Raw genomic sequence first — 12466 nt, forward strand, 5'->3', positions numbered from 1 at the left:
CTCACACACACTTTCGTATCTTCCCTCCCGTGCAGTTTCGTCTGCAGATGGTGCGACGAACGTGAGAAAGGGCGAGAGGCACAGGAAACCGCCGCTTTTTTTGCTTCTGTGGGGGACAGCAGAGTGGACGGCGCGCGTGTGCCTTTCCTTCCGTGTGGAGCGGCGACGCCACAGTGAAAAAAGCACTCGCGCCTCCTGGAAACCCACGAGGCACAGGATTTCGGTGCACTGCTGGAATTTCGGAGAACCGTTTCCGTACCTCCCTTTTTTTAAAACGGACTGTGCTTGGAACGTTTGCGAGCCTCCCACCTCGGCTGTCGGATGCGGATAACTGCACGCCCTTTCCGTTCACCGAGGCGGGAACCGTTTTGCGTATTTGCCAGGGAACCGTTTCACCGCACCGGAAACATTAGCACTGAGCGCACACCTCGGTTTATGCCGTCTCCTGTGCGGGGTTCGGAGAGGCTGCGTGAGCAAACCTGGACTTCGAACACCTACAGGATCCCTAGCGCAACAGGCATCGCGACGTCTTACGCCAAATCACACAAAAGCAATGACCCAGTTCAAAAGGGAAAAAACCAGTGTACACGCGAGCTTGAAGTCACGGGGAGTTCTGTTGAACGGCTCCGTCTTGAGAGAGTGGATTAGGGAGGGCGCACTCACAGAAAAATTCGCCTACGGCGTTTGCACTGGACTCCTTCCACAACTGAACTGGGGAACGATGACAGACGGCGGCCTTCCCCGAGGGGCTGCGCTCCTCGAGGAAAGATTGCCGACAAGCCGGTTCCGTGGAGCGGCCGATTTCGTATAACGCGCGGCAGTGGGCAAAACCTGTTCGGACGTACCACCGAACACCGTCCTGCGAATGCGCGGTTTGCATGTGTTCGGCGCTTTGCTGCCGGAACGGAAAGAACCAGAAGAATAGTACTCTCCCGCCTGTGTGTCTGCGCGAGGGAAGGCAGAGCTGCACGAAAGTCCAACTGCATGTACCGTTCTGTGGCTGAGCGCCTGCTGCCAGGCTGAATTTTAAAAAACCTGCGAGTTGCCACACAGTTGGGTATCGTCCTCGGACGGCGATGAGCGCCGCAGGCACTTCCCGTTTTGTCCTTTTTTCAACGACGCAAAAACCAAGTTTAAACAACGGGAGTCGCAGTGTGGTCCGCGTTTGCGGCGCGGAGTGGGCAAGCGACACACGAGAGTGTGTAATCGGGCGGGGAAGTTGGAGAAGCGCTTAGCTTCCGTCTTTCGGGAACAGTGAATGTGAAAAGCTTCTCCGCGTTTGTCTGCGAGGTCCTCGTGGCAAGGTGATTTCCGGGCGTCGTCTCATTGGCAGTTCTGGGAAAGCGTCCCTCTGCTGCCCTCCCCCCTCTCGACGGTTTGACGGCGCAGTCCGAGTCCTGCGGGGCGAAGGGGATTGCTCACTCAAAAAGAAAAACATACTGTCGCTCTGTCCTTTTCAAAACCGCCAGACCTCTCCCACATCGCCTAAAGGGGGAGAACCAAGTGCTCGCAAAAAGGCACGGCTGTCTCGATCTGGAGTGTGTAGGGCAGCCGCCCTGCCGGCACCTGCATGGCAAACTGCCTGACCAGCCGCGCTGGACGGCCGACGCCGTTCGCCCCACGGCGAGTCTCTCTTCCGCTCTCGAGAGCACGCCTGGGCCGTCACTTCTCTGCGTCCTCGACTGCGAGGCTGTTCCAGGACAGTTCACGGGATACATTTTCCCTTTTGCGCGTTCTTTTGGCCTCGAGGGAGCAGCGGCGCGCGGGGAAAGAAATGTGTGCACTGGGGGGGCGTACGTACACTCAGCACCCCCGGCTCCGATTCGTTGCGTTGCCGTAGAGAACACAGGCGACTGCGGCGCAGTGTGTGTGGAAGTTGGACCAATTCGTCGAAATCGAACACCCGTCTGGTCGGCGGCGTCCAGGCCGCTGGGAAGTTTTGCGTTGTGTCTTCTCTGGAGCTGCGGAATCGAGGGTCGGCAGAAATACCGGTTCACGGCCTCAGAGACGACGCCGTCGCCGACATCCACAGGGCGGAGGCGTAAACGCTCGTGTGATGGAGAACGCTATCCGAGGACACAGGGACTGGAGCGTGCCAAGGAGACCCAACTGGTGATCCGTCCGGGGTTTTGCGCCGTTGAGGAACCCCGGTCCGACAGAGACATCCTGAATTTCGCTCCAGGACGTGCGCAACGAACATGGTGTGGCAGCGTCCAGAGTGACTTGCGCGACCGTACGGAGAGTGGGGGATGTGCAGCGACGCATCCCGCGCCTTCTGAGGGGTGACCCTTTTTCTTCGGCGAGAAAAAACTGCGAGGAAGCAAGAACGGAGCCGGTCCACAATGGCGAAGACTGCTTAGGACTTGGCAAACAAACTGCGGTCAGCATCTCCAGTGCCGGCCGGTCGCCGCCTGGAGGCGACAGCTGACCCCCTCTGCAAGCGCCTTTTGAGAACGCGTCCTCAGCCACAGACAGGAAGACTGCGCTCTCCCTCTGTATACAGAACCGCAGCATTTCCGGGGAGAGTGTGTGTGGTGTTTTTTCCACGCCCAAGGCGTGAACTGCGCGGGAGCCCCCCCGCCATCCATGTGCCTTCTTGTTCGTCAGGCAGCCCGCCGCAGCTGAGAGAGGGCTTCCGAAATTCCCCGTGGGAAAGACAAATGCGACAGAAAATCTGAAGATCTGAGAACAGCCACGCGCGAAGCGGGGGCCGCCGGACACTCCGTTGCGGAGTCCTGGTGGATGCAGCGACTATCGACCGTCTGCACATCTCAGCTGAGCAGAACCAGGACAGGCGCCATCCGCCTCTCCGTCCGTCCATGACCCCCGTCGACGCACACGCCGTCGTGCGTTCGTTTTTTTTGTTTCTCTCCGCAGGCGTAAGGCAACTGCCGTCTGTGGAGAAGGAAATCTTACGACCAAGCAGAAACACGTGGTGGCAGGCCCCGCCCCTCCCGCGAGGATCTCGGCAGAGCCTCTTCAGCGGGCAAAAACACTCCGACCTGTCCTTCGCGACCGAGCTCACGCAGTAGCGCCTCGCGCTTCCCCCGGGTGTCGAGACACACCAGCGACGGTCTCGGCCCCCGCGAGAGTCTTCAGCATGGAGGGGCCTCACGCACGGACCTGTGCGGAAGGGGAATCTGGAAGGCCGCTTTGCGCGGACGCGCTGAGGACTCCAGAGCTGACAGCTCCGGTGCCTCAACCCGAAGGCTGCTGCGCCCGACAAGCGCGTCTCCGCCTCCCCGGCTGCATCTCCCGGTCGGCGGGTCCAGCGGCCGAGAAAGGCTTCGCCTCGCCGTTCAAATGCTTCACGGACATGTACTCGGGATTTGCAGGCGTCTCGTCCACGTGCGGAACGCCTCAAGACGGCCGGAGTCCGTCAACCGTCAGTGGAGCCAGCACGTGGCGCAGCTTGTCGAGTTGTGAGGAAGACGAGAATGATGAGACATCCCACGCGGGAACCGCGTCGACTCTGTCCCTTGGAACCGCCTCGGAGCCGTGCGCGTCGCCAGCTTCTGGATTCAGCGTGGAGCCTGGCGACGGCCGAGGGGCGCTCTCGTGGCTCGAGTCGGTCTCCGCAGGTGACCAAGGCGCTGGGAGCTCCCCCAGCACGCGTTGCCCCAGTGAAGACCGCGACTGGTCGTGGAAACCAAGTGCCTTCTACGAGTTCGTCGCCGACATCAGCACCCACTTCGTTCTTCTCGAGAAGCTCGGCGAGGGCAGTCAGGGCGTCGTGTACCGTTCTCAGCGCCTGAACCCGGCGAATCCGCTCGCGAACGCCTCAGAGGACGGAGACGCGGAAGTCTGTCTGAAGTTCTTCCTAGAAGAGGCGTTGCCGCTGCCGATCGTCGAGCGGCTCTGCCGGCTTCGCGTGCCGCACGTCGTTCGCCACCGCCGAGCCATTCACGACTGTCGTGGGCAGTGGATCGTGATGGATTTGGCGCGAGGCCCCGAACTCCTTGCCTTGATCAGGCAGAAGCACCGGGAGAGTCCGGAGAGAAGCTGGAGACGGTGCGGAACAGGCGCGTGCAAGGACAGGCTGTGCGCGTGCGTCGAGCAGTCCATCGCCGGCGCGCTCGACGAAGCAGCGTGCAGTCGATACCTGCGTCAGATGCTGACGGCGCTTGCAGGGCTGCACGCGGAGGGGCTCATCCACGGCGACGTGAAAGCGGAAAACTTCATTTTGGCGGAACCCCTGTGTGGCCATGGCGGCCGCGGGGAAACCCCGGGTTTGCCCCCAGTCCTCTTGAGTGATTTGGGAAGTGCAGTTCCTGTGGAAGCTGCGCAGGCTTCCCGGGAACGCCGCAAGGCCCCCGCGGGAGCCGGCACGCCAATGTACATGTGAGGCGAGACTGGAGAGAGAAGATCACGCGCGTAGCCAGAACCAACCGTAGCTCGGAGACAGGGAGAATTCAGGCAGTCGCTACCGCGGCCCACGGACGTTTAGGCACTGACACCGTCTGCTAGTTATTTCACGGCCAGTAACGTGCTCCGGGAAAAGCAACGAAGAGTATCAAGTCTCCAGGTAGATTAGATAGGGCCCGTCTCGTGCCGCACGCGCGGTGGGGCGTTCTGCGTCTCGCGTCTGTGTTTTGCCCATAGCGTCGAAATGACATGCATAGCCCCCGTGGTGTGTCTGTGGTGACTCATTCTCCAGGGCCCCAGAGCTGTTCACGAAATCCGGCTACGACGGGAAAGTGGACGTCTGGGCGGCGGGAGTCGTCTTTGCCCTCCTCCTTACCGGGTGCACGCCGTTTGGGAATACAGACGTCCTGAGCTTCCTTTGGCAGCGCTACTCGAGTCAGCAAAAAAGCGGCTGCGGGTTCAAAAGAACTGCCCACAGCGCCCGGACTCCACGCTCCGGGGCAGTGCTGGTAACGCGATGTCCCCGCGAAAACGAATGTTTCCCGGATGCTGCCGACTGTGTGGCGCCGGTGCACACGATGAACTCTGTGACGCTCGACTGCATGGCGGTATTGGCCAGCGACATCGAAAGCGCTGCAGATCTCGCTCCACTGCTCGATCCGCTGATTGATGCGGAACTCAGCAGCGGCGAGACGTGGCGAAATGTCTCCGGCGAGGCGAAACGCGTCGTTCGCAGCCTGCTTCGGGTGGATCCTCGCGAGAGGCCTTCCGCGGCACACGCTCTCGCAGACCCATGGCTGACGCAGCTGGAGACAGGCGGCGAGGCGCGCGGATTCCAGCAGGGCGCTTCGAGAAACTAACAAATCCAGGGTTTTCGAAAGTTTCTGGTCATCGCTGTGCAAGGTCAACTCGCTTGAAATTCGATATATGTCTGTTGCCACCGTTGGTATGTACACCTTTTGGGATGTTCGCTATTTCCGGAGTCGGCCGCGCGTGGAGAGGAAAGCTCGGCTGGCAACGAGGCCTTCGCCCAGACCTCTGGACGCTCAGATCCTTTGTGAACCGGCCCCGCGAAGCGAAGGCGGGGCTGCAGCCCTCGTGGATGCGCCTGCGCAGGGCACGTGAAGAACAAGGTTTCTTGGATCCCGCGAGGCCGGCCTGCCGCTAAGCGGATCCTCTTGACAGGACAGGCAGACTGAGTGGAGTCTGAGGCCATAATGCTATGAGGAAGTCCCCGTGCTTTATAACAGCCGTGAAACGCGACCGGGATGTGGCGCGGTCGGGCCCGTGGACTCTCGGTGTTTTCTCGGTTTTTCCTCTCCTGGAAAAGTGTTCTCGTGAACTCTGCAGATTGTCTTGTGTGTAGGCCTCCATCGCGTTTCGGACTTTTGGGGCCCCGGAGGCAGCTCGCCGCTCCCTGGTCCCGCGGGGATACGAGACGGCGGGGGAAGTGCTTCGGCCCTCGTCTGCTGTCGTTGGCGAGCATCCGTTAGACAGCTTCCGAAGGGCAGTTTCGACAGGGGAGGCTTGCGTGTCCTCTCTGAGTCTTTTCGAGAGGCACTTCCCGTCGAGAAGGGGACAGTCACACACATGCGTATGTACGTTTGCCGATTGCATCAGACATCGCTGCGCGATGTGCAACAGAGAAACCTGACCGAGCTCGAACAAGCGCTTCTCGTTCGCAGGTACATATTTTTTCCGCTTTTGTGCGACAAACGTTAAGTGTGTCGCGACTTCGGGAGCAAACGTGAGAGCCCGTGCGGGGCGCCGGCATTCGGGTCCTCATCCTCAACGTAACAGAGGCGCTGATCATGCAGAGCCGCACGGGGAGGCTGCTGCTTGAGGGTAAACTGTTGCGTGCTTCAAACAGTGGGCGGATCCGTAGCCAAAGTGAAGCGTGCGATTTCTTGGCGATGCGTGTGCACCGGCACGCGCTTTTTCTGGACATCCCCAAGAGCTTCCAACGCCGCCCCTGCGACCGTAGGGCGTGGTGCACGCCGGAGGGAGGAAAGTTTTCCAAGTTCGAGTCGGTGCACAAAGGAGTGAGCGATCGTCTGGTTCGCAGACGGCTACCAGCCGGTGGTGCTTCACTTCAGATTCGTTCAGGCGCGGAAGACCACACAAGTGGGAGGGCCACAGGTGTCGACACTCGCACGGTTGTTCGGAACGGTGACAGGGAATTGTATCGCGATCGTTTGGTGATGTTCTGTGAGCACGCGTGGGAAGGCTGGAGGGTCACCCTGTTACGTTTTCGAATGCGATCTGTTTTCTTTGTTTCCAAAGGCGATATATTGTTTGTTTCGAATGCGATATGTTTTCTTTGTTTCCGAATGCGATCTGTTTCCTTTGTTGCCGAATGCGATGTGTTTTCGCCGGTTATATGTGCCGTGGGAATCACGGGTGTAGGTAGGCCATTCATGTATGTACTGAGCGCATCGACAGAGGCTGAGGCGTGTGCCAAGGCGCTGTTGCTCTCTACAGCAGGCGGTCTCGCAGGCAGGAGCTACGTCTCGGCTCTTGTCGCAATGTGGCGTTTTGTAGAAGCATCGGGCACCTGTGCGTGCCTGGTCGTTTCGCCTCCACGACACCGTGGATGGGAAAGAAGGCCTTTCTTATTGGGGCTAGAAATGGGAATGTTGAGGGGGAGTGAGAGACTGACGGCGGAGTATCAGAATGCCCATATTGGTGGCAAATCAAGGCTTTTTACGAGGGCCCTCATCCGAAAAAGAACAACACGGACGCGTGAAGAGGTCTTTTGAATGTGGATATGTCCGGTCAGAATATGCTCCTCAGCGTGTACGGCGAAACAATGTGTGTCGCTGGCAAGTCGTGCGCGCCGATCTTCTCTGGTGTTTTTTAAATGCAGCAATTCGGTATCCGGTTTCTCATTGCACCTGGACACTTCACAGGGTGGAAACGTGCTCCAGCAAGTTACTCGATGCAGACAGGTCACGTCTGACCAGGGTACGAGAGGTTTCGGGGTATACGGAAACAGCGAGAAGTTGGGGAAATTGTTCGGGGTTTGCCCCGTTGTTACAGGCCGATGTGTTTGCTCCTGAGGGCTCCCACAGCGCTCGCGCGTATACCGCAAGGCGCGCCCGAGTGTGTCGGAGCTCCACGTCAGTAAATATGTTGATTTGCTGTTCTTTTTTCAATGGCATGTGATTTGTATGCATCCTCTTGAGTGGTGGGGAGTCTACTTCGCTATGGCCGTGGCGGTGTGGAGTCGTTGCCGCGTCTCAGGAGCAATCTGTGCCGACATGCTGTCTGCTCTCGCGTGGATTTCACGTGTAGAGGCGCACTCCGCTCGGCGAACTATTGTTTGTGGAAAAGCGTCAGTCTGGCCATCGTGCCTTATTTTTTTCTGGCCGGAATCCTAGGTGTGTATGTGCGATTCACGCCTAGGCAGTGGTGTTACTTTTGAGACGCACGTTTTCGGAGAACCGAAGTAGAACGAGTGGAAATGAAACTGACATGAGTTCGATGTGACCGTGGTGACGAACAAATGTGTACTTGGTACACAGTGTCCGCAAGGGGAATGTACAGTGGAGGTATCCCATCCCCATTTGGCGTTTCGTGGTTTCCGCGGTTCCCAACTGTCACGGACAAATGCTGGCATGCCCATTTTGACATACGATGTCTGCTTGATCTCTTGGGGGCGCGCGTGCCTCTGTGTGATCTTTGTACGAGCACATGTGTATTTGCTCATATGTGCGTGTGCGCCGTGTTGTGTCGCTCGGTTTCTTTTCTACCACGTGGAACAAGGCACGATGTCAGAGTGCATTCGTCCATATCCCGTCTCTTCGCGTGTCTCGTTGTCAGCTGTCAGCGTCACCTGGCACTGTCCGACTCTGACGTCCAGCAGTCTTTGTAGGCGATGCCAAAGCAGTGCCTCAGAGAACAGATCGTCTTCAAGCGGATCCCGTGTCTCTCCGTGTCGCAAGCTTTCTTAGCACATCTATCCTTAATCCACTGAATGTGTGCAGCGGCTAGTGTGTGCTCCGGCTGGTCTATTGCTGCTGTCCTCTGGCATACATCTCGATGCAAATGTCGTTCGGGATTTTGTTGCGATTTAAACCTAGCTTTGTCTTCCTTGTTCCCGAAACAATCGGGCACACTTCGTCTGGTGTTGAAAGAGTATGGATTCTCTATCTTCTCTCTCTCCTTAGACGATGTTTACACGGCTCCGTTTCGTTGTTCGCCGCTCTCCTCGCTTGAGTCCGTAGACAACATACGGCTCTCCAAAACCCAGTGTTGGATTGGTTCCGGCCGATCCGTTGTCTGAGGGGGGCGGCGCAAGGAAATCCTTGTGCAACTTGTGGCGTCCGTGGTTGATGGAGCGCATGACAGTGTCTGGTGATCAGAAACTGGATGTACTTGTTGCACATAATGCGTGTGCTGGAATCGAGGAGCGGCCGGGAGACAAGGGGGGAAAACCGGAGTGGACGTGACCAGAAACAATGTGTTTCTTGTATCCCAAGGTCCACCCACTTGTCAGCATTCCTCGCGATTTCCAGTCCTCGATCAGATCCTGATCGGTATGGACACCGATGTACCGCATCCCGCATATCAAGTGTATCGTGTTCGTCTGAGCTAGATCCTATGGCCAGGAACTTTTGCGCTTATTGCAGAGCTGTTGTACCCCATTCGACGATCGAAACAAAAAGACTCAAGAGCAGTAAAAATGTTGACGCAAATGATCTCCCATGAGAAACAAGGTACACCCTCTTCCTTTCAGGACAACGCCCCCAGTGTTCTGGGCTCATCCGGCAAGTGTGCTGGATGGGTTGTCCGTGCAGGCAGAGACTGGACACTTGGTCGCCTTTCGCAAGCTCCGTCGAACAAAAGCTGCTGAGCGAAGTTACCTTCGCGTATCACGTAAACTTGGGTGTGATCGCGTTGTTTTTCTGAGTTACTAGTGTCTCACAATCACCACGCAATCGTAGCCAGATATAAGTTTTAGGACAGCAAAAGATAGAGACGGAGTCAGACACGAGTAAGATGAAAGAAGTGCTTGCAAAACCAAATGAAATATGAGCAAATGGGGATTGGGGGGTTAATTTTCGACGGTTTGGGGGCTTACATTCTCTGGGGTTCCTCCTTTCCGTGGGGGAAATCTAAAGTTATTGCGAGGCTTCGAGCACTGCGTGCCAGGCGGCAGGCATTGGAAAACAGGGAAGACTGGTCAGATAAACGAGAAAAACCCCTGGTAGTGACTTCGCAGAAAATACCGTATGTAGGAGGAACCACCGGAACTGTTCTGAACTAGCACTTTTGTGATGAGCCGCTCCCCCGGAGTCGACGGTCAGACCATGTTTTGTTGGTACCCAGGTGCGCGCCACTCTAGTTGAAGTGCGGCGTCGAAGTTGCTTCAAAAGAACAGTCACCCTCCAGCAGTCCAGCCGCGACGTGAGGTGCGTGGGCAAACTTCGTGGTTACAATATAATAGTTTTCCACATCTTCTACTCACATTTAAATGGTTCTAGTCACCCCCGAGGTGGGTGGGCAAACTTCATATGGTGCCTCATGTCAGAGGAGACGCTGAAGAGGCGCGCACTCCCGTGGTTCACATGGTGGCAAGCAACACCAAAAGAATTCTCTAGTTGGTTGGCCAAGCAACCCCATTCCAGGAAAAGCATCCGCATTGACTGATCATATTGCCAGTCCTCCACGGTGAACGACGCGGTACGCAAAGTTAATGGTACGTAATGATAATGGTGTTGGTCTCTCGACTACGGTGCAGTGATAAATCAACAGAGGACCGGGAGGGGGCCAGGAAAAAACGCACGACATAGGAAGTCATCCTCGAAGACATAGCTCAGTGAGGAATGCAGGATTCTGTTCGTAAATTGCGCCGACACTGAGTCTGGGCACCCTGTGCACCAGAACATTGGCTACAAATGTTGGTCTTGTAGTATTTGATAACGGGAAACAATCCACAAAAAAACAGAGCTGAAGCACTTTTTTATGCACGTGCTTTATGTTGACAATCTTATGTCAGGGTCAAAGGCCCACTTAAGCTCTGCGCAAGGGTGCCGTAGAGCGCAGGACAAGGCAGAACCACATGCTACCGTTCCGTGCTGACGTGTGTTCCGCTGGCGAGTCGAAAAGCATGAGAACGTATATAGGCCATCAGCTACCACACAAAGTAACCGTGAACTGGATGGAGTGACGGTAGCTGACCCCCTCCGGGTTTTGTCTCATTCAGGCAAATCTCGTAGAGGGTGCCCCCGAAGGGACAAGTCTGAATTGCCTTTGACAGAATCGTATTTTCTGGTCTGACATAGAACCGCTTCCGTGGACCGAAACCATGGCAAGTCGAACGGGCATGCGCAGGAACACCGCAGCACTCTGGAGGGCGTGAACCATCGCTCCAAAGGAGAATCGAACATGTCTCCGACAGCGTCGCTGCATGGACCTCGAAGTAGACGCCCTGCAGCGGTAAACATGGACAGTATGGTTGCCCAGGAAAGAAAACAGTTCCGCCAAAGACAGGTACTGAGTGCACCCTCAGAAGTCTCAGGTCCACATGAACAACCTGTACATGCTCGTGATTGCACTCGGAACGGCGTCAGCAAGCCTCCGGGGGTGGCACGTGCTCGGCGAGAATGGATAACTACAGTGAAGCAGGCGTATACCAGTCGTAAACCTCACCTGCCTGCTGAGCATCTAGAGGCCAGCAGCCGACCGGACCCACAGTGGTTCGTCTAATGCGTACGATTGCGCATTTACCTATGGAGGACTGCAGAATCCTTTACCTGAAGGATCGAGTAACGCTCGGCATCTCCCACATTACGTTTTGCATCGCTCTCATCGTTCCATGTTGTTTTGGAGTTGCCGATGGGCTGGTTCGTCGATTCGCTGCTCAGTCGTGGACGCTCTGCCGGGTACCCGCAGGGCGGCGTCTGGTGTCCTTCGGATGTCATTTCATTCTCGTTCACTTCAGCCTCCCAGACGCCCCACATGCACGTTACCAACGTGAACACAAGAGGAGGAGCGATAGGGCAGACAATAGTAGCTTGGGCGCTGGATTCCTGCGTTCGTGAGGCTGAGCAGGCGGATGCCCCTAAGACACATCCGCCGGCCTTTCGACATGAGTCTGCTGGAGAACCACCACACGAGGAAAGCGACCTTCCACCGATCAGGGAGATGCGGATGGTCTCAAAGAGACTGATGCCTGTGGCAGAAGAATCATTGACATTTGGTCCAAAGAGACTGCCCGTCGGGTGGATCGGAGTCAGCGCGAAGAGCCTCGCACTCATGTAGTAAAGAGGCGCCACCGTCCAGCCATATCTGGAAACAAGAAAATTCCGTAGAGTGAGACAAACTGGGCACGAGCTTGGGCTCCCAAAGACCGCACTCGAAAACATATGCCTCGAGGCGACTACGGCTTTCACCAGCAGCTGCACCACGCAGAGTCTCGCCGACCCCTACATGTGTCCTGTCCTGTGGTCTTCCTATCTACGGACCTTGGACGCAGGAGTCATAGAGAGGCAGCGACTGACGCGCGAAACACGTTCCTCTTTTGCTGTATCGCCAGAAGGTTCCTATGTTGCATTCTCGTTTGTCTCACGTAAAATCCAGTGGAGCGGCGTTTATTCTGTCTCCATCTCGCTGGCTGCTGCGACACTCCCAGGCCTTCTCGTCCAAATCCGTACATAGGAAAGTCGTCGGGACTCTTTCCCAGTCTTTAGCACTTTCCATCTCCGAAGGATCGCACTGGCACCGGCTGCCCAGCCAGGCATTATATTGGTGTGCCTGGTCCCCGGCCGCCTGCAGGGGGCTGACGATGTCGGAAAAAGTTATGGTAGCACTGTAAGGTGTGGCCCCGCTGTCGTGGAGGCCGAAAACTGCGACCAGACGGCCGGCTGCACACGTGTTCACCACCTTATATCTGGAAAACGTAGAAAGAGTGCACACCTTATTACACCGTACACGCCTGGAGACGAACCGACATGCGGCGACCTTCCCTACAGCCGCTCGTGACTCCTGTGCTGATGTTGCAGAATCCAGGAGGCTGTCGCCTGCGTTTTTTCTTTATTTCTCAGCAGCAAAGAGAGGGTCCTATCAACAATCTGATGTTCCCCACGCACAGTGGCAC

At 56.7% G+C, this 12466-nt stretch overlaps 1 protein-coding gene across 1 annotated transcript; it reads left to right on the forward strand.

The window, feature by feature from the left end:
- Positions 1–3100: 3100 nt before the first annotated feature.
- NCLIV_028835 (Glucose-6-phosphate isomerase,related) lies at positions 3101–5225 on the forward strand (the record flags this gene model as incomplete). Its single annotated transcript, XM_003883078.1, has 2 exons — positions 3101–4341; positions 4658–5225. 2 exons carry the CDS (start codon positions 3101–3103, stop codon positions 5223–5225), a joined length of 1809 nt encoding a protein of 602 aa, XP_003883127.1.
- Positions 5226–12466: the final 7241 nt, after the last annotated feature.

Source organism: Neospora caninum, chromosome VIIb, assembly GCF_000208865.1.
Source record: "Neospora caninum Liverpool complete genome, chromosome VIIb".
NCBI lineage: Eukaryota > Apicomplexa > Conoidasida > Eucoccidiorida > Sarcocystidae > Neospora > Neospora caninum.